This window comes from Schistocerca gregaria, chromosome 5 (genome assembly GCF_023897955.1).
Source record: "Schistocerca gregaria isolate iqSchGreg1 chromosome 5, iqSchGreg1.2, whole genome shotgun sequence".
Lineage (NCBI taxonomy): Eukaryota > Metazoa > Arthropoda > Insecta > Orthoptera > Acrididae > Schistocerca > Schistocerca gregaria.
The window spans coordinates 398,954,848-398,978,056 of NC_064924.1; the positions used below are offsets into that span (position 1 = coordinate 398,954,848).

General features: G+C 43.1%; 1 protein-coding gene across 1 annotated transcript in view; it reads right to left on the minus strand.

Moving 5' to 3' along the window:
- LOC126272606 (integrin alpha-PS4-like) overlaps positions 1 to 23,209 on the minus strand; it is a 493,607-nt gene that overhangs the window by 405,247 nt on the left and 65,151 nt on the right. The window contains exons 5-8 of the mRNA XM_049975549.1: positions 22,595 to 22,680; positions 21,286 to 21,334; positions 21,088 to 21,195; positions 9,766 to 9,854 (exon numbers count right to left, since the gene is read on the minus strand). Coding sequence (XP_049831506.1) covers positions 9,766 to 9,854; positions 21,088 to 21,195; positions 21,286 to 21,334; positions 22,595 to 22,680 — 332 coding nt within the window. The remainder of the gene's footprint in view (positions 1 to 9,765; positions 9,855 to 21,087; positions 21,196 to 21,285; positions 21,335 to 22,594; positions 22,681 to 23,209) is intronic.

A 23,209-nucleotide genomic window follows, 5' to 3' on the forward strand; every position in this document is an offset into this window, starting at 1 on the left:
TGGGAGTATTCCCGTTCAGTCCGTAGATCTCCTCAACAGAAGTCTTTGCTCCATCAGAAATCACTGAGAGAGTCAAATTTCCAACAACTCAAGAAGGCAAGGGTGTTTAACAGAAGCTCACGAACAAATGCTGCTAGTGACAGATGCAGTCACCAAGAAAAAAACCAACAATGTAACACAAATGAAGTTCATAGAGCTGATGTTTAGGTGTAGGCCTATCCAGTATTTATCCACTTCACGGAAGTTCTCCAGCCAAACTTGCAGAACTAACGCTCCTGGAAGAAAGGATGATGCGGAGACATCGCTTAGCCACAGCTTGCGGGACGTTTCCAGGATGAAATTTTCTCTTTGCCGTGGAGTATGGGCTGACCTGAACTTCCTGGCTGGCCGAAACCCGAACTCGAGGCCGTTGCTTTCCGCGTGCAAGTGCTCTGCCAATTGAGCGACCAAAGCACGACTCAGGACCTGTCTGCACAGATTAATTTCTTCCAGTACCTCGTCTCCTAGCCTTCAAACTTCACAGAAACTCTCCTGCAGAACTAGGACTCCTGGAAGAAGGGATAAGTTATGAGGACAGCTGGTTGGGTCGTACTTGGGTAGCTCAGTCGGTAGAGAACTTGCCTATGAAAGGCGAAGGGCCTGAGTACGAGTCTCGGTACGGCATAAAGTTTTAATCAGCTGGGAAGTTTCACATCAACGTACAGCCCACTGCAGAGCGAAAATTTCACTCTGCTTCCAATTATTTTGTCTAGTTGTGTTGTTGCCTCTGTGTCATAATGTCTTCAGATTAAGCAACAGCTTCATCAGATAGTCCATCATCATTACCTTTATCGACTGCACTGAAACAAACTGCGGTGATTTCGTCAGGAATCATCATTTCGAAACCAAACTCATCAATTTCTTTCCGGCTGTTCTTTCAGCCTTACACCGTTGAAGTTCCAACATTAAATTCAGCAACAAAGTTTATCAAAAAGTCTGTCTAGTACATGTAACCTATTGTCTGTGGAGAAACACCTTCCATCTCTTTGATGTCCATTTATACTCTCAACAAACAGGGGCGACACAGAATAGTACAACTCAGTCCTAACTTGTTAACTGACTCGGTGCCGGGATCTGTGTACGGTAGGGCTGCCAGACTAAACTGACAAAATTACCGAATGTGGCCTGGCGAAAGGATTTGCTAAACTGAAGGCTAAGGCTGAACACAATAAAACACTTGGTAAAGATTAAAAATTATACTTGTTATTGCTAATTAGAACGTTCAACAAATTTCTGTTACCTTGAATTTTTGGTAAAAGTCGTTGAATGTTGTAAACTTGAAATTACAATGAATACACTACTGGCCATTAAAGTTGATACACCACGAAGATTACGTGCTATAGACGCAAAATTTAACCGACAGTAAGAAGATGCTGTATTATGCAAATGATTAGCTTTTCAGAGCATTGGCCCGCATTTCGTGGTCGTGCGGTAGCGTACTCGCTTCCCACGCCCGGGTTCCCGGGCTCGATTCCTGGCGGGGTCAGGGATTTTCTCTTCCTCGTGATGGCTGGATGTTGTGTGCTGTCCTTAGGTTAGTTAGGTTTAAGTAGTTCTAAGCTCTAGGGGACTGATGACCATAGATGTTAAGTCCCATAGTGCTCAGAACCATTTTTTCAGAGCATTCACACAAGGTTGGCGCCGGTGGCGACACCTACAACGTGCTGACATGAGGAAAGTTTCCAACCGATTTCTCATACACAAACGTTGTTGTGATGCCTCGTGTAAGGAGGAGAAATGCGTACCACCACGTTTCCGACTTTGATAAATGTCTGATTGTAACCTGTCGCAAATGCAGTTTATCGTATCGTGACATTGCTACTTGCGTTGATCGAGATCCAATGAGTGTTAGCAGAATATGGAATCGATGGATTCAGGAGGGTAATACGGAACGCCGTGCTGGATCCAGCAGTCGAGATGACAGGCATCTTATCCGCATCGCTGTAACGGATCGTGCAGCCACGTCTCGATACCTGAGTCAACAGATGGGGACGTTTGCAAAACAACAACCATCTGCACGAACAGTTCGACGACGTTTGCAGCAGCATGGACTATCAGCTCGGAGACCATATCTACGGTTACCCTTTACGCTGCATCACAGACAGGAGCTCCTGCGATGGTGTACTCAACGACGAACGTGGGTGCATGAATGGCAAAACGTCATTTTTTTCGGATGAATCCAGGTTCCGTTCACAGCATCATGACGGTCGCATCCTTGTTTGGCGACATCGCGGTGAACGCACATTGGAAGCGTGTATTCGTCATCCCCATACTGGCGTATCACCTGGCTTGATGGTATGGGGTGCCATTGATTACACGTGTCTGTCACCTCTTGTTCGCATTGACGGCACTTTGAACAGTGGACGTTACATTTCAGATGTGTTACGACCCGTGGCTCTACCCTTCATTCGATCCCTGCGAAACCCTACATTTCAGCAGGATAATGCACGACCGCATGTTGCAGGTCCTGTACGGGCCTTTCTGGATACAGAAAATGTTCGACTTCTGCCCTGGCCAGCACATTCTCCAGATCACTCACCAATTGAAAACGTCTGGCCAATGGTGGCCGAACAACTGGCTCGTCACAATACGCCAGTTACTACTCTTGATTAACTTTGGTATCGTGCTGAAGCTGCATGGGCAGCTGTAACTGTAACGCCATCCAAGCTCTGTTTGACTCAATGCCCAGCAGTATCAAGGCCGTTATTACGGCCAGGGGTGATTGTTCTGGGTCTGATTTCTCAGGATCTGTGCACCCAAATTGCAACAATTGAAAAAGTAATCACATGTCAGTTTTAGTATAATATATTTGTCCAATGAATACCCGCATTTCTTCTTGGTGTATCAATTTCAATGGCCAGTAGTGTACATAACTCTGATTTTTCCATTTCGACACTCAATTCGTTTATATCGTTACACCATAAATGATTCATGTGACTTTCAGTTAGGCTTTGCTGTCTGGAGCCGCCTTTATCTTTTTGATAACATTTTATGCAAGGTGTTTCTTCTCCAGTAAGACCCGTTATCCACGAATACATGTTTGTGGACGTAGAAGCTTGACTTCGCAACTGTTCCACAGTTGTACATAGTATACCGATCTCTTCGTGTAAGCTACCGTTATCAGTGTCTTCTTGAATATGCACCATCTTTGATGCTTGTACATTTTTTTCATACGTAGGAGTTACTTTTCCTAAATCCACGTAAGTGAAAATCTTTAAAGGAGAGTTTTCGTAGTCAAACTACTGTTTAAGATAATCTTAGGCTCTTTGGTAGGCAACGAATGATACGAATGGAATTCTAAAAATACCGAACGGACACCGAACTGTGGCTGAGATACCGAACACTTCGATGAAAAACCGATCACCTAGCAACACAGGACTATGGTGATCAGAAAAATTCAAATTTTATTGTTGTCGTCTTCAATTGTCGTCAACGTTACTTCCGTAATATCAAATACTGTAGTTACTGTACTAAAAACAAAAGAAGTTCGAACCGGATGAACTGGAATCCGAATTAATGAGGACGTCATGGACGAGGATCCGCTGACTTTAATTTTGTCAGTTTTCTCCGAATCATCACGGCACTGATGGTCGTCCACAGGCGCGTTTTTCTCCCGAGCGTTTTCTGCGCTGGGTTTGCGCCCGGAACATGTCGCATTGTTCGTGTTGGCTTTCATCGGGAACGCGCGAGATGTACGGTATTGTTCTCGTGTCTATCGGCTAACAATACATTGCAAACGCAGTGAGATTAGCCTTTGTTAAACGACTTCAGGTAAAATGCTGCTTTGTTCAGAGCAATCAATGAATAGGCTGTAGCCGGTAAGAACGAAAATTAAAACTGAGTGCAGCGACTCCTACCATTCTGGAGCCGTAATTCGTCATCGCTGTATGCAGTCTCCAGCTCCCAATGGCTACTTGCTTGCTTACTTCTGAATCTTAAACATAACCCATCGTCCATATCATGGGAGTAATAATTGTTGAACACTGGAAGTTTCACAGCGAAATGTTGACGTTTCAAAGATTTCGTGATGTTTGATGTTATGGTTTCTTACCAGCAGTGTTACTAGTAATGCGGATGACACCGATTTAGTTTTTCAGCATGTAATTGTAAATGTGTAACTTCTTTTTGTAATTCTGCAGCCAGCAAGAATTGAAGCAATTCATGGCTCACAGACTGAAGTCTTTTGTTTCTGGTGAAATATGAGTTGGGGTGAACGTTCAAGGCTCGCTAAAACAACCAAGACTTACGGCTAAAAATTGTGAGTTTACAATTCTCAACTGTAAGGACAAGAGACATCTTGAGAATCAAATTACGAAACCTTAAAAACACTTTTTGCGTTGACGGGACGCTTGTTATAAAAGGTAATAACGAAGTGTTGAAGATGAAATCTAAGTTTTGAACAATAGATAAAGAGATTACACAGAGAAATGTTCCAGTTCCATTGTAGGTCGTATGTATTAGAAATATAAATTTTACTAGACTGATGCCCAATGTCAAAGGCTAACTTCACATACTCATATCTGTTCTTGGGATATTAGGTGAAGGTTTCGCGGTAACGTGATCAGATAAACAAGTGAAACTATATGGTTCCAGAGACCTTTCCAAGTATTAAACGTCTATGATGAATACATGCAGATTGAGAGACGAATAAAAATTAGTACCTAGGCCGGGATGTGAAGGCTGGGTCTCATGCTCTCTAGGGAGATGTGATAACCACTATGCCCCACTTAGTATTCCCCCTAAACTCAAATAGCATTGCAATGGTTGTCCAACTGTGTTGGAATAGCACCGAACAAAATGGGGGATCCTGCCTGAAACCCAGGCATAAATACGTAAATCAAATGAAACTACGGGGCTCCATAGATTCGATGAAAGCATCTGTGCCTGTGCACCAGCAAGAATCCCCCATTTTGTTCAATTGTGCTATTTCATTACAGTTGGAGAGAGTCTCAGATTCAGAAGGATGTAGGTTGCAGTGGGTACTGGGAGATGAAGAGGCTTGCACAGGATAGCTGCACCAAACCAATCTCAGGGCTGAAGACCACAACAACAACAACAGCAACTACGGAGATAGTCCGTAAGGCCGTTCGAGGTGAAGGGAAATACCAAGTGGGCTGAGATGTGAATGGAGGTTTGAATTTAGGAGGGATGCGTGTTGTGTGTGGTCTGTGAAGTTGTGCAAAGCCTCCGCGCCGGTGTGGCGTTGAGGTTAGCGCACCTGTGTAGTGACAAGGAGACCGTGCTTCAAATCCCGCCCTTTGTGCAATTTTTCGTTTGTCAGTTTGTTTTTCATATATTCATTTCCAGATAAAGACAAAATTCCAAAAACGGCAGCATTGTTGTTGAGGAAGCCATTTCCAAGCAGTTCGCAGTATAAAGTATATTACCTAAAATATTCTCTTAATGTTACATATAAGCATAAATACAGGAAAGGAGCATAACATAATTTTAAGAGGCAAACAATATTACTGTTAGCGATAATTAACATATCAGATCAAACGACGCGTTCGCTGCTTCAAAATATAATCGAAAGCGCGGTATGACCTCCTTGCCCGTAGCTAAACAACGTCCTGCTTCGCTACTCATCATAGAGCATTAGCGTTTTCTGCTACAGAGACTTAATGGCGTTCGGCATCGGCTCACCTTCAGTCGTTTACCACCGTTAGCTGGAAGATAGCCAGCCAAAGGCAAGTGCAGAAAGTCATGTGCGACATGGACGATATGAGAAATTGACACCACTGAATATTATCTCGAGCGAGTGAGTAATGGTATTCCATCAACTTACGAGCGCGGGGAGCATGTCGCTCGAATTTGCTGAACGACGGCCCTGAAACTCAATCTGCTATTTATGGCTACAGAATCCATGGACAAGGTCGAATCTCTGGTCGTAGTTATTGGTGCCTGTTCTACTAGCTTGATGAGCTCAGTAGTGTGCAGACTGTGCCAATTTTTTGACTACCCACCATGATCCTTATTTTATGTATTTTATGGTTGACTTAATCTGATAAAGGCACCTTCCTGTTCATGGTACAGTTATTGAGTTCAGTGCTTTTAATTTATCAATATTTGTGCTGCCTGTGTAGTTATTTAATTTTGTACTTCTTGTTAATTTAATTGCTTGTTATTTCCCATGAAGCATATGGGAGTTGTTGTTTAAACTTCATTTAAATATTCTTTTATGAATCCAGCCTGAGTCATTTGTATTTTGCCTAAAGAGTTTAATATGTCCTTTTCAGATTTTCCGAAGATCTGTACCCAGGACAGAACGAAGGTCAGCATCGGTCAATAAGGTCATCTCACTTTTATACTGCGTTGTAGACCTATATTTCAACCGACAGCGCAGCTATTGCCAGTGCTATAAATTCGAATAATGCAAGAATCAGACGTAGAAACAGCACATTAATCAAACGCCATGTCACAGTTCTACATCTACATGGATACTCTGCAAATCACACGTAAGTGCCTTGCAGAGGGTTCATCGGACCACCTTCACAATAATTATCTATTATTTCAATCTCGGACAGAGCGCGGAAAAGAAACAAAAAAACATCTATGTCATTCCGTGTGAGTTATGACTTTCCATGTTTTATTATGATGATCGTTTTGATCGTTTCTGCCAACGTAAGTCGGCGTCAACAAAATATTTTCGCACTGGAAAATTGGAAATTTGTGGTAAGGTCTTATGGTACCAAATTGCTGAGGTCATCGGTCCCTAAGCTTAGGACTTAATCGAACTTAAGCTAACTTACGCTAAGGACAACACACACACCCATGCCCGAGGGAGGACTCGAACCTCCGACGGGGGTAGCCACGCGGACCGTGACAAGAAGTCTTCGCATTCAGAGGAGAAGGTTGGTGATGAAATTTCGTGAGAAGATTCCGTCGCAATGAAAAAGTCTTTGTTTCAATGATGTCCACCCCAAATCCAGTATCATGTCAGTGACACTCTCTCCCCATTTCGCGATAGTACAAAACGCACTACTCTTCTCTGAACTTTCTCGACGTACTCCGTTAATCCTATCTCGTAAGGATTCCACACCGCGCAGCAGTATTCCAAAAGAGCACGGACGAGCGTAGTGTAGGCAGCCTCTTTAGTAGGTCTATTACTTTTTCTAAGTGTTCTGCCAATAAAATGCAGTCTTTGATTTGCCTTCCCCACAACATTTTCTGTGTGTTCTTTCCAATTAAATTTGTTCGTGAAGGTAATTCCTAGGTATTTATCTGACTTAACCTCATTTGGATTTGACTGATTTATCGTGTAACCGAAGTTAAACGGATTCCTTTTAGCACTCTCGTGGCTGACCTCACACACTTTTCATTATTTAGGGTCATTTGCAATTTTCGCACCATACGGTTTTTTTTTTGTTTTTTTTTTTTTTTTTTTTTGTAAATCGTTTTGTGATGTGTTTTGATCTTTTGATCACTTTACTAGACGATAAAAGACAACATCATCTGCAAACAACCTAAGAGTGTTGCTCAGATTGTCTCCTAAATCGTTTATATAGGTAAGGAAGACCAGAGGGCTTGTGGCACCACCTTCGGGAACTACAGAAACCACTTCTGTTCCACCCGATGACTTCCAGTCAATTACGACGAACTTGACCTTTCTCACAGGAAATCACGAAACCTATCACATAACTAAGACGATATTCCACAAGTACGAAATTTCACTACAAGCCGCTTGTGTGGTATAGTGTCAAACGCATTCTGGAAATCTAGAAATACGGAACCAATTTGAAAACCTTTGTCAACAGCACTCAGTACTTGGTGTGTTTCACAAGAATGGTGTTTTCTAGATCCGTGTTGACCGTGTGTCAATAAATCCTTCTCTTCGAGGTAATTCATAATGTTCGAACACAACATATGTTCCAAAACACTGCTGCATATCGACGTTAATGATGTAGGCGTGTAATTTAGTGGGTTACTCCAAATATCTTTCTTGGATATTGGTGTAACTTGTGTAACTTTCCAGACATTGAGGACAAATCATTCGTCAGGTGAGTGGTTGGATATGATTGTTAAGTATGGAGATATTCCATCAACATATTCTGAAAGGAGTCTAACTGGTATACGATCTGGACCAGAAGGCTTGCTTTCATTGATTTAAGTTGCTTCACTACTCCGAGGATATCTACTTCTAAGTTACTCATGTTGGCAGCAGTTTTTGATTCGGATTCTGGAATATTTACTTCGTCTTCATTGGTGAAGGAATTTCGGAATGCTGTGTTTCGTAACTCTGGTTTAGCAGCACTGTCATCGATAGTATTTCCATTGCTATCGCACAGGGAAGGTATTGATTGTGTGTTGCCGCTAGCATACTTTACATACGGCCAGAATCTCTTTGCATTTTTTACAAGGTTTCGACACAAAGTTATGTTGTGGAAACTATTATAAACATCTCGGATTGAAGACAGCAACAAATCTCGATCTTATGTAAAAGATCGCCAATCTTGGAGATTTTTCATTCGTTTAAATTTCTACAGAATTACAATTCGACAATTTCGTATCGTTTAAGTAGTCATGTAGACTTGTATATATCAAAGTATATGACTAATTATAACGGGGTGTAAATTCAGAATTGTAGTTGCGTACAACTATGACATGGCGTTCAATCAGTGTGATGCTTCTATGTCGAATTATTGCATTATTTGCGTTTATGGCACCGAGGATAGCTGCACTGTCAGTTGAAATCTAGATGTGCAATGCAACAAAAAATACAGATGATGTTACGACCGATGCTGACTTTCTTTCTGTGCTGGATTACATCACGATCGTGGAGCACAATCATTCCCGTGGAATCGATCATGATAAGATTTATACGTCATGAGTGCCAATTGGTTGTTGGCTTTGCTGGACTTAACAGATCTCAGCTCATGTGTTGATTATTGATATGTCTGATTGTTTTAAATATTTGTTAACGGAAACCTTTCTGGTTTTTTCTAGTCAGCCCTGAATTTTATACTAGCCATTTGAAATTATTTTGTTAGAGGGTCCATCCCTTAAGGGTTTTCAAACATCTGTTGAAATCATCCCAAGCCTGAATTACTGAATTTTTGCTTGTCTGGAATTTTTTAAGTTCATGTGTTTAAAAGACAAAAATGAAGTAAAATATTTTATTCAATAAAGTGTTTTCGGGATGATGTTTTATCTCTTTGTGGCCTGTTATCTTACCACTCCCAGCTTCTCGCTTGTTATCGTATTTCATCAAGGAAGATTGTCATAATGCTCACCAATGAAGATAGAATAGGCACAGGGTCACACGACGACGGACACTTTGCCATCGATGATACTATTAGGAATCTCCAGTCACGAAAAGGAACGGACATGCAGGAATCCGATGTCGACCTAGGGCAGGATCCTCTGAGCTAATTTCACCTGTTCCGTCAACTGCTCGAGTGATATACTGCAAGAGACTCTGCCTCACCATAACCAAATCACGTTGAGTAGTGGACAAGTCTATTGTTCGTGCTGGTCAGGGGACTTCATGAAAATCTTGGAAAGCGCTCTGAGTGACACGATACGATGTACAGTTGTAAAGTAGAATGGTTCATTTGAAAGTAAAAACATCGTAGTCCTATGCATACGTTGAAATTCATCTCCGATTTCTATCTTCATGCATGCAAAAATTATAGGCTTGGGAAACGGGATTAATAGTTTATAAACATCTTGTATACGGTAATTCCAAAGTGCTGCAGAAGATGTAAAGCAGGTTGGTGTTTTTCTTACCTGTCCCCTATACATGGCTGCTCGTGGAGCTCCCACAGCGTAGACAATGGAGGAGCCGCACATGAATCTGCCAGATGCCACCGCATACCCTGGACGAGAACACAGAAACACAACAGCTGAATAAACAGTGCACGCTGATGTGACGTTGACTAGACTTAATCTATGAACAGTAACTACATCGTTCCATGAAATATTAGAAGGTCAAGTCGAATTTATGTGGCTGCACGCCCGAAATTTTATGGAGCAGTCTTCATGCGGCGAAAATATGAAAATGCAATAATTACACCAATAAATACGGCCTATTCCAGACTACCGAAGCATTTAGTACCACGCCTTGAACAATATATTGATCACTGTATTACCTCAACTGGTTAGAATAATGCCGACTATTAAACATAAGCAGAAAAGTTACAGATGAGATAGATGAGTGAATAAATTTCTTTGAGAATTATTATCAAGCAAAGTGGCACAATCGTCAAGACATAGTAGTCGGCGTTCGGATCCCCGTCCAGCTATCCACACCTCCGTCCTAATCTGAGTTTTCCTCAGTTTTTTTCTAATTCAAGGCAGGTAGGACTGTTCCTTCGAAACGACCACGGCTGATCCGTTCTTCATGCTCGCCCAAACTGGGTTGGTGTTCTGTCTTTCATCCTCGTCAGGTAGAATAGACGTCTTTTGGTAACTTATAAGCGTGTCTCCTAGTCCATATTCCGAATTACATTTTGCTTTTTTCAACTTTATTCATTATGTTTGTCACTTTTAAACCATGGAAAATTTTGTTTGTTGTGTTTAAATTTTAAAAAATCTACATGTACATAGGGACTCCACAGTAGACCATACAGTGTACGGTGAAAGGCACTTTGTACTACAACTAGTCATCCACCTTCCTGTTACACTCACAAATGGAGTGGGAAAAACAGCTGTATATATGCTTCCGGACAAGCCTTGATCTCTTCTATCTTGTCTTCGCGGCCCTTATAGGGGATGTTCGTTGATGGCAGTAGGAAAGTTATGCAGTCATCTTCAAATGCATCATTTCTAAACTTTCTCGATAGTGTTCCATCAAAATAACATCTTCTCCCTCCAGGGATTCCCGTTTGAGCTCACTTAGCATTTCCGTAATAGTATCACGTTGTTCGGACCTATCGGTAACAAATCTAGCACGAAGCCTCTGAATTGCCTCGATATCTTCCTTTAATCCTACCTGGTGGGGATCCCAAACACTCAAAGAGTAATCTAAATTGGATCGCACAAGTGTTCTTTACGCAGTCTCCTGTAGAGAGGATCCACACTTTCATGAATTCTCCCAATAAACCTATGTTGACCATTCGTCTTCCCTACAATCGACCTTATGTAATTGTTCCATTTTATGTCTATTTGCTACGGTTTTGCGCCTAGACATTTAACAGGCGTAACTGTGTCAAGCAGCACACCACTGATACTATATTATAACTTTATAGGATTGTTTTTCTACTCGTATGCCTAAATTTAAATTTATCCACGTTTAAAGCAAGCTACCATTCACCACACAAAATAGAAATTCTCCCCAAGTCATCCTGCATCCTCCCACAGTCATTTAAAGACGACACTGTCCTGTCAACAGCAAATGGTCGTAGACTGTTGCTCACACTATCTATCAGGTCGTTTATGTACCGTATGTGGACAACAATAGCGGTACTGTCACACTTCCCTAGGGCTCTTCGGACGATACCCTTGTCTCTGGCAAACACTTGCGTCCATATAGTGTACTGAGTTCTGTTACTTAAAGTCTTCAAGCTACTCAATGCCTACTCTCTGCAAAATCGAGTTCGAATTACATCTTGACCTAGACCATTTTATGTATTTAATTATTTCAGTTCCTTTCTGCGCAAGGGAGGCCCATTTCCATGTCCTCATTCAAGGGAGTTAGTGCGGCGGTTAAACGATAGTGTGTCTGTACGATCCTCCTGGCTAACTGATCTCTTAAATGCGAAATTTAAAACTATGGTTTTCGTTTTACTGTCTTCTATTGCAACACCAGACTAGTCTACAATTGGCTGAGTTGAAGCCTTCAGCCAGTTTATTAATTTTACATAGGGCCAAAATCTTCCAGGATTCTCGGCAAGAATTTTTGCTAACTTATGACGGTGGAAGCTGTTGTATACTTCGTGCATACATATTTTTAAAGACGCGCCAATTTCTCCTAACTTTTGCCTGTCGACTTTTCTGTTTTTTATTTTTTATTTTTGTGTTCCTTCTTTTTAAGCGAGGGGTTAAAAATCAATTTTCTCGGAAGTTTTAGAATTTTGTTACTAAAAAACAGTGGGTATTTTCCATGCTTAATCCGTTTACTAGGCACACACTTATCCAGAGTGTGATTTACAATCAGTTTAAACTTTGGCAACCCTTCATTTACGTCCATCATATTGGAATTAAATTACGTCTATTAATTTCCTAATAGTAGGCTAACAATTGCTCATCTACTACCGGGCTTCAAGGACCAGGGACACGGTTGGAAATCCCAGGTTAAACATCGGTAAATAAAGGTGTAAATAACTTTATTCAGAAATACAAGGAGTTACAATAAGCCAGAATATGAGGGTAATTACTATTAATCATCGGATGTGCTTCCGACATTGCAAGCTGCAGGAAGATATTTTTCATGCAGACACGGAAAGTATAAATTAAAAGTACATCTAACGAATGCAATTATACCGCATTCTTAAGGAGATTCTATAAAGGGAGCTCTCCATCGCATCCTCCCTCCACCTCCCCGCCTCAGATATTTAATGGTAAGATGGCCCAGGATGTGTTAACATCGAGCGAACTGGCACCGCCACGGCGCCATGGTTATGTGGTCATGGTGTTACACTGCAAAGTCCGTGTTCAGATCTCCCTTGTTCCTCTTTCTTTTTTTTTCCACAAAAATTATGAACTGTCTGTCTGGTCATTGACATGTCTATTCTCTTTCACTAGTCTTGGGAATTGTCATACTATACATTTGTTATAGAATATGAGTTGTGTGGTACGAATATATCACGGTCGCAAGTAATTGTGATGAATAGTGATTGCGGCGAGTTGCGACGTACACTTGTCTCACAAATGAAAACAATAAGCAAACGGGTGTGAACTATGTTACGATAAGGGAATTCAAGAGTCAAAACTTCCAAAACAGAACGCAAGAGTCATAACATGAGGTACTTGTGTTAAACAAATGGGGAGTACTTACGTCGTAGGCTCATCACCTTATAATCAAGGGATGCCAGTGTCGAGTGCCCGTGAAAACACATGATATCGGATGCGAACCTGCTAGTGATTCGGACCCGACTGTAAGCAGTAGGTCCGATACGCGAGATAACCGCACTGTGATATGAGAACACTACGCATAAACAAACAAACAAACATCGAAACAAACTTGCGATGGACATCAGTTGACTACAGTGCACAGCGGAGAGAGTGTCCCTGTTGACGAAACCGCGCAATCAACTTCTCTCTCCGAAATTCCAAGACATGTTTCGATTTGCTTGGACATGCAGGATTTGATGGTGTACACATAGAAACCTTCAAAAGAGTTAAAAACATATATTTTGATAGAGCACAGGGAAAGCTGTGTGGTTGTGAAATTGTTGCTTTCATTTATTGTAGCTTATGTGAAAAACTTTATATTGTTGTGGGAGTGACCACATTCACATTCCTACGAACACCTAAATCGGGCTAGGAGGCACATCTCACTCACTCACGAGGCGTACAAGCTAGATGCGTCGATAACAGATTCCTGTCCTATGACACAAATAGTGTCACCAATGTCGTGTATGACACGCCACCCGTGATTTCCGGTGGATGATTCGATTCAGCTGTCGCACTGTCGTCAAACGTTTGCGGTTTCCATTCGAAAGCCACTTCCTTTCGATTTCTAGTAGAGTAGTTGTGCGGTATCAACTTTCATTATAGGTCCCTTCCTTACACTTCGCTAAACGACGTTACACCAAGACACTGACAGAAATGTGTGCGTCTTTTATTTGGTTTGGATAGAACTCTACAAAGGCGTATTTCTTTCATGTAAGCCGACGACATGCCGTCTGATTGGCGTCGCAGCATTCATTCCTCATGTAAATCAGTAACGTATTATAGGAAATAATCGTACATATATGGCACAATCGTCCGACCCTCCTCAAAAAATGGCTCTGAGCACTAGGGGACTTAACATCTGAGGTCCCCTAGAACTACTTAAACCTAACTAACCTAAGGACATCACACACATCCATGCCCGAGGCAGGATACGAACGTGCGACCGTAGCAGTCGCGCGGTTCCGGACTGAAGCGCCTACAACCGCATGGCCACCGCGGTCGGCGTTCACTGTTCCCATTTTGCTTATATTTTCACAGTTCAGTACACATTCTTTCTGTTTCGTGCTTGATATGTTTTCAGATTTTGACGGGCTATCCACTGGGTCATCTTAGCGTTAAATCTGTTGGGGGTGCAATGTGGAGTTTCCTTGTAAGGAAAAACAAAGCACGTTGACCTTTTGAAAAACTTCTTTTTTCCCGACAATCTGGATGCAAATCATGCTTAACGCAACATTTTCGTAAATAGCGCTGCCCAAAATTGGACATGTATTATTGAATGAGTTTTAACGAGAAGGAATTTCTCGTTCGTTGTCTATGAAGTATGAACAAGTCTGAATGTGCCTGATAAAGTTTTTAACTTGTCTATACAATGAAAGTAAATACCCACATGTCACTGGACATTCGATAAAAGTTCAAGCAAATACACGTGTCTTTTCATCATATTACCTTTAAGTGTAATATGTACGAAATAATATGACTAGTCTTAAAATGAAGGCTTTCACGACCAGATGTTTCAGCTGCCGAGAATTCTTCCGGGTTGTATGGCCGTGGTCCACGAAACTCTTCTATCCCTGACGTTTCGTCCAAAGCTACGTTAGACATCTTCCGATGTGCTCCTGGTTGTGCAAGACTCAGCACAACTAGGAGCACCTCCGAAGATGTCCAACGTAGCTTTGGACGAAACGTCAGGGATAGAAGAGTTCCATGGACCACGATCATACAGCCCGGAAGAATTCTCGGAATATGATTAGTATGAAAAAATATAAACTTAAAAAAAAAATGAATGACTCTCCATCCAGCGATCCAAAGAGTAAGAGGCGTGTACGCTAATCACATGACCGCCGCCATCTCCCGCTCATGGTCGCAACGCTCCGGTACATAAATCACGGGTAAAAGTTCGCTTAGATTTTCTCGAAATCACCCAAGTAGTACGCCTTACTACTTGCACATTATGTTCCCCTAATGGGCTATTAAAAGTACAATTTTTTACAGGCACCCTCCGCAGTTCTAGACAGCCCGTGTCCGTCAGTACATGAGCTCTGTCTGGTCTTGGTTTAGCTGTGTTTGTTCCTTTGAATCTCCACAACCACACAGATTACTTCTCACCTCCCTTTCTACTGGCAGCTCCACTTATCGTGACATCTATTGGCTACTTACGCATTATGCAGTCGTATCCGGATACTTTTGTTCGTATACGTACAGGGTGACAATTATTGAACTACATTTAAAAAAACGTAAACTGGTTACAAACTGTAGCGTACACACACTTTATTAACATGTAAACGTCACTACAGATATTCTGATTTAGGTTATGACATGTTCGATCTGCCTGCCATCATTGGCGATGATGTGGCGCAGACGAATAGCGAAATGCTGCATGAACCCCTGAAGTGTCGGAACATTGATGCTGTCGATGACCTCCTGAATGGCTGTTTTCAGCTCAGCGATGGTTTTAGAATTATTGCTGTACATCTTGTCTTTAATATAGCGACACAATAAGGAGTCGCAGGTGTTCAGATCCGGACAATATGGCGGTCAATCGAGGCCCATGCCAGTGGCTTCTGGGTACCCCAGAGCAAGAATGCGGACCCCAAAGTGCTCCTCCATGGTATCAAACACTGTCTTACTTCGATGGAGTCGAGCTCCGTCCTGCATGAATCACATCTTGCCGAAATCAGGGTCACTTTGGATAACGAGGATGAAATCATCTTCCAAAACATTCACGTACCGTTCGTTACTCACCGCGCCACCAAGGGATATTGCACCAATTATTCCGCGACTGGACAGTCGACACCACACAGTCACCCATTGAGGGCGAAGAGACTCCTAGATTTCGAAATGCGTATTTTCAGTCCTCGAAATGCGCCAGTTTTGCTTATTGACGAACCCATCCAAATGAAAGTAGGCTTCACTGCTAAACCAAACCATGCGTGCGCATACTAACTCCCATCACGCCCCGCGGCCAACCGTGCAGATTTAACTTCCTAACTCAAACCGTTCAGAAATTTTCGCGATTTTATTTCTTGCACTTCAATAATTGTCACCCTGTATGTGCATCTTTAATTGTGAGCTGTGACTGATTTTTGTTTCTTGTAGTGAGTTATTTTTATTTGAGTGACTGTAGATGCAGATTAAGAATTTTAAATCCATGTTAAAACTAGTTTTTATTGATGGAAACAGGACGAAGAAGGCAGTCTTGCCGCATTGAGAACTCTCTTCTCGAAGCACCATGCGTCCTACATGCTTGCTAACCATCCCCTCCACCTCACTCTTGGTACACTTTACACTTTTAACTGGATGTGCAAATTTTCATAAATAAGCATTGCAGACACTCGCCTGTCTCAAGACAGGACATGTTCCTTTCGGCCTTGAGCCACCTGACTCGCATTCTGGAGGTTAAAATCCTCGTCTCGCCATCCAGATTTCCCTCAGTTCTCTAAATTGCTAAGGAAACTTACGTAATGGTTCCTTTGAAAAGGGTACGGCCTATATCCTTCCCCTTTCTTCTCCAGTCCGAGCTTGCGCTGCGCCTGTAATGATCCCGTCCTCCACTGAAAGTCCGGCCGTACTCTGCCTTCTCTCGAATGTCTTCCTAATAGCTAGTTTCCCCTCTACTCATTAAGCTGAAGTTGTCTGGCCTCCGAGAATCTTAAAAGCTTAAATTTTCGCCACTGTAACTGGGCACCACGTGAAAATAACACAACAACGTGGACATTCGTTTCTCAGGACATTTATACTGCTTCACAGTTGCTAAGAGACAAGTGACACTTGCTAAGGAACAACTGACAGTCCCTACCCAACAACAAACGAGTGATACAGTACACCCGACCAGTGACAGTAAAAGGACATGAAGAGGGCGGGACCTATTAACTGCAGCGAAGTCTGTGCACGAACGCTTGCATGCATTCGACAGTTCATGGATTACGCTGATTGAGGCAGTTCGTTGTGGAACCGATTAGTGCGACATTCCGTGTGGTACGCCAACGTGTCTGCAAGACATCATTTCAGTGCTTGCAATTGTGGATGAGCAGGTGGACGACTCGAAGCTGGTGAAAATGTCACTACTGTGGCCGCAGTAATGGCTGTGTCCGGAAGTATCATCTCGCCATTTACAAAGACAATGAGAGTGGAAAGGCTATGTGAAAGCACGCCTGGCTCGTAGATGGACTACCGCGCCGCAAGAGGATCGATACGCAGCTCTTGTGGCGAAAAGGAACAGATATCTCACTCCTAGACTGATCGCTGCAGATCTCGCAACTGCTGCCGGTACGCACGTCACAGTCAAAGCCATTTCATGTGGATTAAATCAGGATAGTCTGTATGTTCGGAAGCCTGTTAAGTGCATCCCACTCCAACCAAACCATCGTCGAGATTGAGTTCGTTGGTGTAGGGAGCATACTATCACGGACAGCAACAGTGGCCCAGAGCGATTTCCTCCGATGAATCCTGCTTCACTGTGGCAAGTGATTCTTGCCATCAGTTGATGTAGAGAGAGACTGGAACACAGAATGTTCAAGCACGTCATCGGTATGATCTAGGCGTTATGGTGTGGGAAGGCATTATGGCCGAACACCACTTCGTATCTTTGCGCGAAGTATCGATACAACTCAGCGGTATTGCAGTGAGATCATTCTGGATTGTGTCTGTCTCTTTAGAAGTGCAGTACGCCCCGACTTTGTGTTTATTGACGACAATGCCCGCCGACACAGGACCACTGAGGTGCCGGCAACATTGGAAAGTGAAGGTACTAAATGCATGAAATGGCCCCCGTACTACCTGGACATAAGCCCTATAGGTCACGCCTGGGATGCTCTTAGTAGACGTGTTTCTCACAGAACACCCCCTCCCCGAACCGTGCGAAAACTGAAAAAAAAACCATGGATGACATCCGAAGTTCACTGAGGCTTTTTGCATATGATGCTGTGGTGTATCGAGATGTTGCAACAATGGAAAATTATACTGAAATGCAGGAGGATCTGCAGCGAATTGACGCATGGTGCACGGAATGGCAATCGAATCTCAATGTAGACAAGTGTAATGTGATGCGAATACATAGAAAGATAGGTCCCTTATCATTAAGCTATAAAATAGCAGGTCAGCAACTGGAAGCAGTTAATTCCATAAATTATCTGGGAGTACGCATTAGGAGTGATTTAAAATGGACTGATCATATAAAGTTGATCGTCGGTAAAGCAGATGCCAGACTGAGATTCATTGGAAGAATCCTAAGGAAATGCAATCCGACAACAAAGGAAGTAGGTTACAGTACGCTTGTTCGCCCAATGCTTGAATACTGCTCAGCAGTGTGGGATCCACACCAGGTAGGGTTGATAGAAGAGATAGAGAAGATCCAACGGAGAGCAGCGCGCTTCGTTACAGGATCATTTAGTAATTGCGAAAGCGTTACGGAGATGATAGATAAACTCCAGTGGAAGACTCTGCAGGAGAGACGCTCAGTAGCTCGGTACGGGCTTTTGTTAAAGTTTCGAGAACATACCTTCACCGAAGAGTCAAGCAGTATATTGCTCCCTCCTACGTATATCTCGCGAAGAGACCATGAGGATAAAATCAGAGAGATTAGAGCCCACACAGAAGCATACCGACAATCCTTCTTTCCACGCACAATACGAGACTGGAATAGAAGGGAGAACCGATAGAGGTACTCAGGGTACCCTCCGCCACACACCGTCAGGTGGCTTGCGGAGTATGGATGTAGATGTAGATGTAGACTCCTCAGCAGTTTGGCAGAAGTATGAATAACAAGTGCAAAATGTGCATTAAAGCCCGAGAAGGGCTTATGTCCTACCGAGAGCCCGATACTGACCGTTATGTTGGGAGTCTGACCTGTGTCAAACATGAACGTTACTTACGTATGTTATCCTGCTTTCCCATGTGATGAAATCTTTACCATTTTTCTTTATAAATATGCCATATCGCCTATATTATGTATGTACACTCCTGGAAATGGAAAAAAGAACACATTGACACCGGTGTGTCAGACTCACCATACTTGCTCCGGACACTGCGAGAGGGCTGTACAAGCAATGATCACACGCACGGCACAGCGGACACACCAGGAACCGCGGTGTTGGCCGTCGAATGGCGCTAGCTGCGCAGCATTTGTGCACCGCCGCCGTCAGTGTCAGCCAGTTTGCCGTGGCATACGGAGCTCCATCGCAGTCTTTTAACACTGGTAGCATGCTGCGACAGCGTGGACGTGAACCGTATGTGCAGTTGACGGACTTTGAGCGAGCGCGGATGGTGGGCATGCGGGAGGCCGGGTGGACGTACCGCCGAATTGCTCAACACGTGGGGCGTGAGGTCTCCACAGTACATCGATGTTGTCGCCAGTGGTTGGCGGAAGGTGCACGTGCCCGTCGACCTGGGACCGGACCGCAGCAACGCACGGATGCACACCAAGACCGTAGGATCCTACGCAGTGCCGTAGGGGACCGCACCGCCACTTCCCAGCAAATTAGGGACACTGTTGCTCCTGGGGTATCGGCGAGGACCATTCGCAACCGTCTCCATGAAGCTGGGCTACGGTCCCGCACACCGTTTGGCCGTCTTCCGCTCACGCCCCAACATCGTGCAGCCCGCCTCCAGTGGTGTCGCGACAGGCGTGAATGGAGGGACGAATGGAGACGTGTCGTCTTCAGCGATGAGAGTCGCTTCTGCCTTGGTGCCAAATGATGGTCGTATGCGTGTTTGGCGCCGTGCAGGTGAGCGCCACAATCAGGACTGCATACGACCGAGGCACACAGGGCCAACACCCGGCATCATGGTGTGGGGAGCGATCTCCTACACTGGCCGTACACCTCTGGTGACCGTCGAGGGGACACTGAATAGTGCACAGTACATTCAAACCGTCATCGAACCCATCGTTCTACCATTCCTAGACCGGCAAGGGAACTTGCTGTTCCAACAGGACAATGCACGTCCGCATGTATCCCGTGCCACCCAACGTGCTCTAGAAGGTGTAAGTCAACTACCCTGGCCAGCAAGATCTCCGGATTTGTCCCCCATTGAGCATGTTTGGGACTGGATGAAGCGTCGTCTCACGTGGTCTGCACGTCCAGCACGAACGCTGGTCCAACTGAGGCGCCAGGTGGAAATGGCATGGCAAGCCGTTCCACAGGACTACATCCAGCATCTCTACGATCGTCTCCATGGGAGAATAGCAGCCTGCATTGCTGCGAAAGGTGGATATACACTGTACTAGTGCCGACATTGTGCATGCTCTGTTGCCTGTGTCTATGTGCCTGTGGTTCTGTCAGTGTGATCATGTGATGTATCTGACCCCAGGAATGTGTCAATAAAGTTTCCCCTTCCTGGGACAATGAATTCACGGTGTTCTTATTTCAGTTTCCAGGAGTGTATATTGTTTCGTGTTGTCCATCATTGCCTGTGATTATTCCTGTCCAACAGTGTGGCTATTCCTTAGCAAATGTCAAGTAGTGTATCTATGTGATTCTTCAATTTCTCCAGGCGTATTTTATGACGAAATAAATCTCGGGTGAACAGCCTGGTATGAGTATGCATAGGACACAATATTTCGGCAATCGACCACGTTGCCATCATCAGGTGTGCTCATCAGGTGCGCTGACGTACATCAGCGCACCTGATGATGGCAACGTGGTAGATTGCCGAAATATTGTGTCCTATGCACACTCATACCAGGCTGTTCATCCGAGATTTATTTCGTCAGTGTATCTTGATAAGACGTGCAACATTTCTTGGTTATTGTTCACTATGCTTTATATGATCACTGCAACACTACGAGTATTCCTCAGACTATAGATCTGTGCAGTTCATTTTCGAATGTTTCTGAGAAACAACAAACCACCGTTTGTGTCTTATTACAAATTTTTCTTGTAGCCATTTGCACTGCATATTGTACAGTCATCAGCAGTGTAATGAAACGAACAACACTTATACACCGTGTTCAGATTTTCCCATAATCACACACCGTTTGGAATCGATTATCTTACTCACCTCCATATTCGTTGCCCAGTATTCCTTTCTCTTGACAAGGCTGAATTCCTGCGATTATTCCATCGTCTAGGTTGCCATTCTCATCTATACGGTAACGCAGAATGGTTCCTACAATTGATAAAAGAAAGTAATCAAATCTTCAGTTGGATTCCTTACAGTCTAAATAATGAAATCCAGAAATTAGAAAAAGGGTCATACCTACAGACAAGTCGAATCCTGGAGCACCTATAACTAGTTCTTGTCCTTCCTGAAAAAAAGAAAAGACGAGACTGCGCCTCAAAGAAAGTCAGTTTTGCAACATGAAGTATGTAAATAATAATAAGGCTATCCTATGGCTGAAATGATAGTCATTGATGTAATTATGCCAGCTTTGCTTTGCCTATGGTAACAGTTCAAAGTATGATGATTACAGATAACTCATATTTGATGCCACTGGAAAACATCTTGCTTGTCTATGCATTGTCTGTGTTGAATTTCTGTAGAGTGAAGCATGGCATGGAAGGTTGAGAGCTTTACTAGTTCTTAGTGCAACATTGTATTATGCTTGTTTTAAATAATAACTTATTTATCCCTCAACAATTTGCAGCTCTAACTGTGAGTTTCTATCTCCATAAAAATTAGTAACACAAACTTCAAATGCGGTGGAATGTTTAACATTAAGCTGTGTAATAATTTAGGTCCTGCTCACTAACTTTATCTAACAACATGACTCATATACAGCAATGTCGCGGTTCCCTTTCGTTCTCTTTGTCTACAGTATTATATTTAATTAGTGAAACTCAAGTTACCCTATAATTGTATACTTGTATGTGGATATACAAGGCCATTCAAAAAAGTTTAGAGACTGTATTAATAAAAAATAGAAAAAACTTTTTATGGTGGTTTTAATGCTTCAGGTGTCCTTTATAATCACTCCCCAATTGAGTACAGACCGCAGAACGTTCATACAACTATTTGGAACTGTCAGAAAAGCCCTTCTTTGGGATATTGTTCAACTCGCGCATCACAATGGCTTGAATGTCGGTGGTATCGCCAAAACGTCGACCTTTCATATAAATTTCTGTACCTTGTTGTTTTGCGGTAATTTCTTTTAGAAAAGAATTGCCCATATTATGCATTTCGATCATGTCGTTGAAGGCGTCCACGCGTCTCTTCTTTTTTTTCCAGAGGCTAATGTGTGCGGGACATATTTTGGATACATTTTCCCCTTCTTCAAAACATCCTCGAGAATGTCGTGAACTCTTGATTGAGAGATGTTACACTATTACGATTTGTAAGGCGACATCATTGAGACACTACCTAACATTGCCTACGCAAAACTGACTGGTCGACTGAAAATGTGCTGTTTACAGTTGTTAGTGCAAGCTATTGCCATAGTTACTGCGCTGACATCTCCTATATACAAAAGAATAAAATTAGTCTCGGAAGATTTTGGATAGCCGGTGTGACTGTGTGCTTACGTTTAATCATAACCACAAATTTGGTAAGAAGATAGACGAATACTAACCTGTGTAATGAGGACGGAAACTCCCGCTTGACCGTTGGCATAATAGGCGTGCGTAGAACTCCCAGACACACTGTGTCCAAGGTGATCTGCAATTTGAAAACACTATACGTGGGAAAACAACAAATTTAATCTCAGATAACACTAACAAACATGGCCATAGAATAAAAAATCATATTGCATTGTATTTCACATCAGAAACATAATGCCATGGATATAAAGAAATTAAGGGAAGTACAGAATATAGTTTTCTTCCTGAAATCACAGTTTCATAATACACACTGAGCGTCTGAATGTCATGGAAAGTCACTGGATGTGACGTTAATAGCGCGTCGCTCCTTCACAGGCCCTCAGAACAGCAGTTAACCGTCTGGTCATGGACTGCACGAGGTGATGGGAGAGTTGTGGAGGAAGATATTGATGTATCTGTCTTGCAGCGATACCCACAAATGCTCTTATATATTCGTGCTCTCATTTATTTGGTGCTCCGTTCAGTGAACGTACACATGTATCAACTGCATCCAGCGTTTGCTCGACTGGGTGAAGATCAGATGATCTGGAGAAACCAAACCACGGTCGTGAATTCACTGTGTAAAGTACCTCTTTTACGTGTCAGCT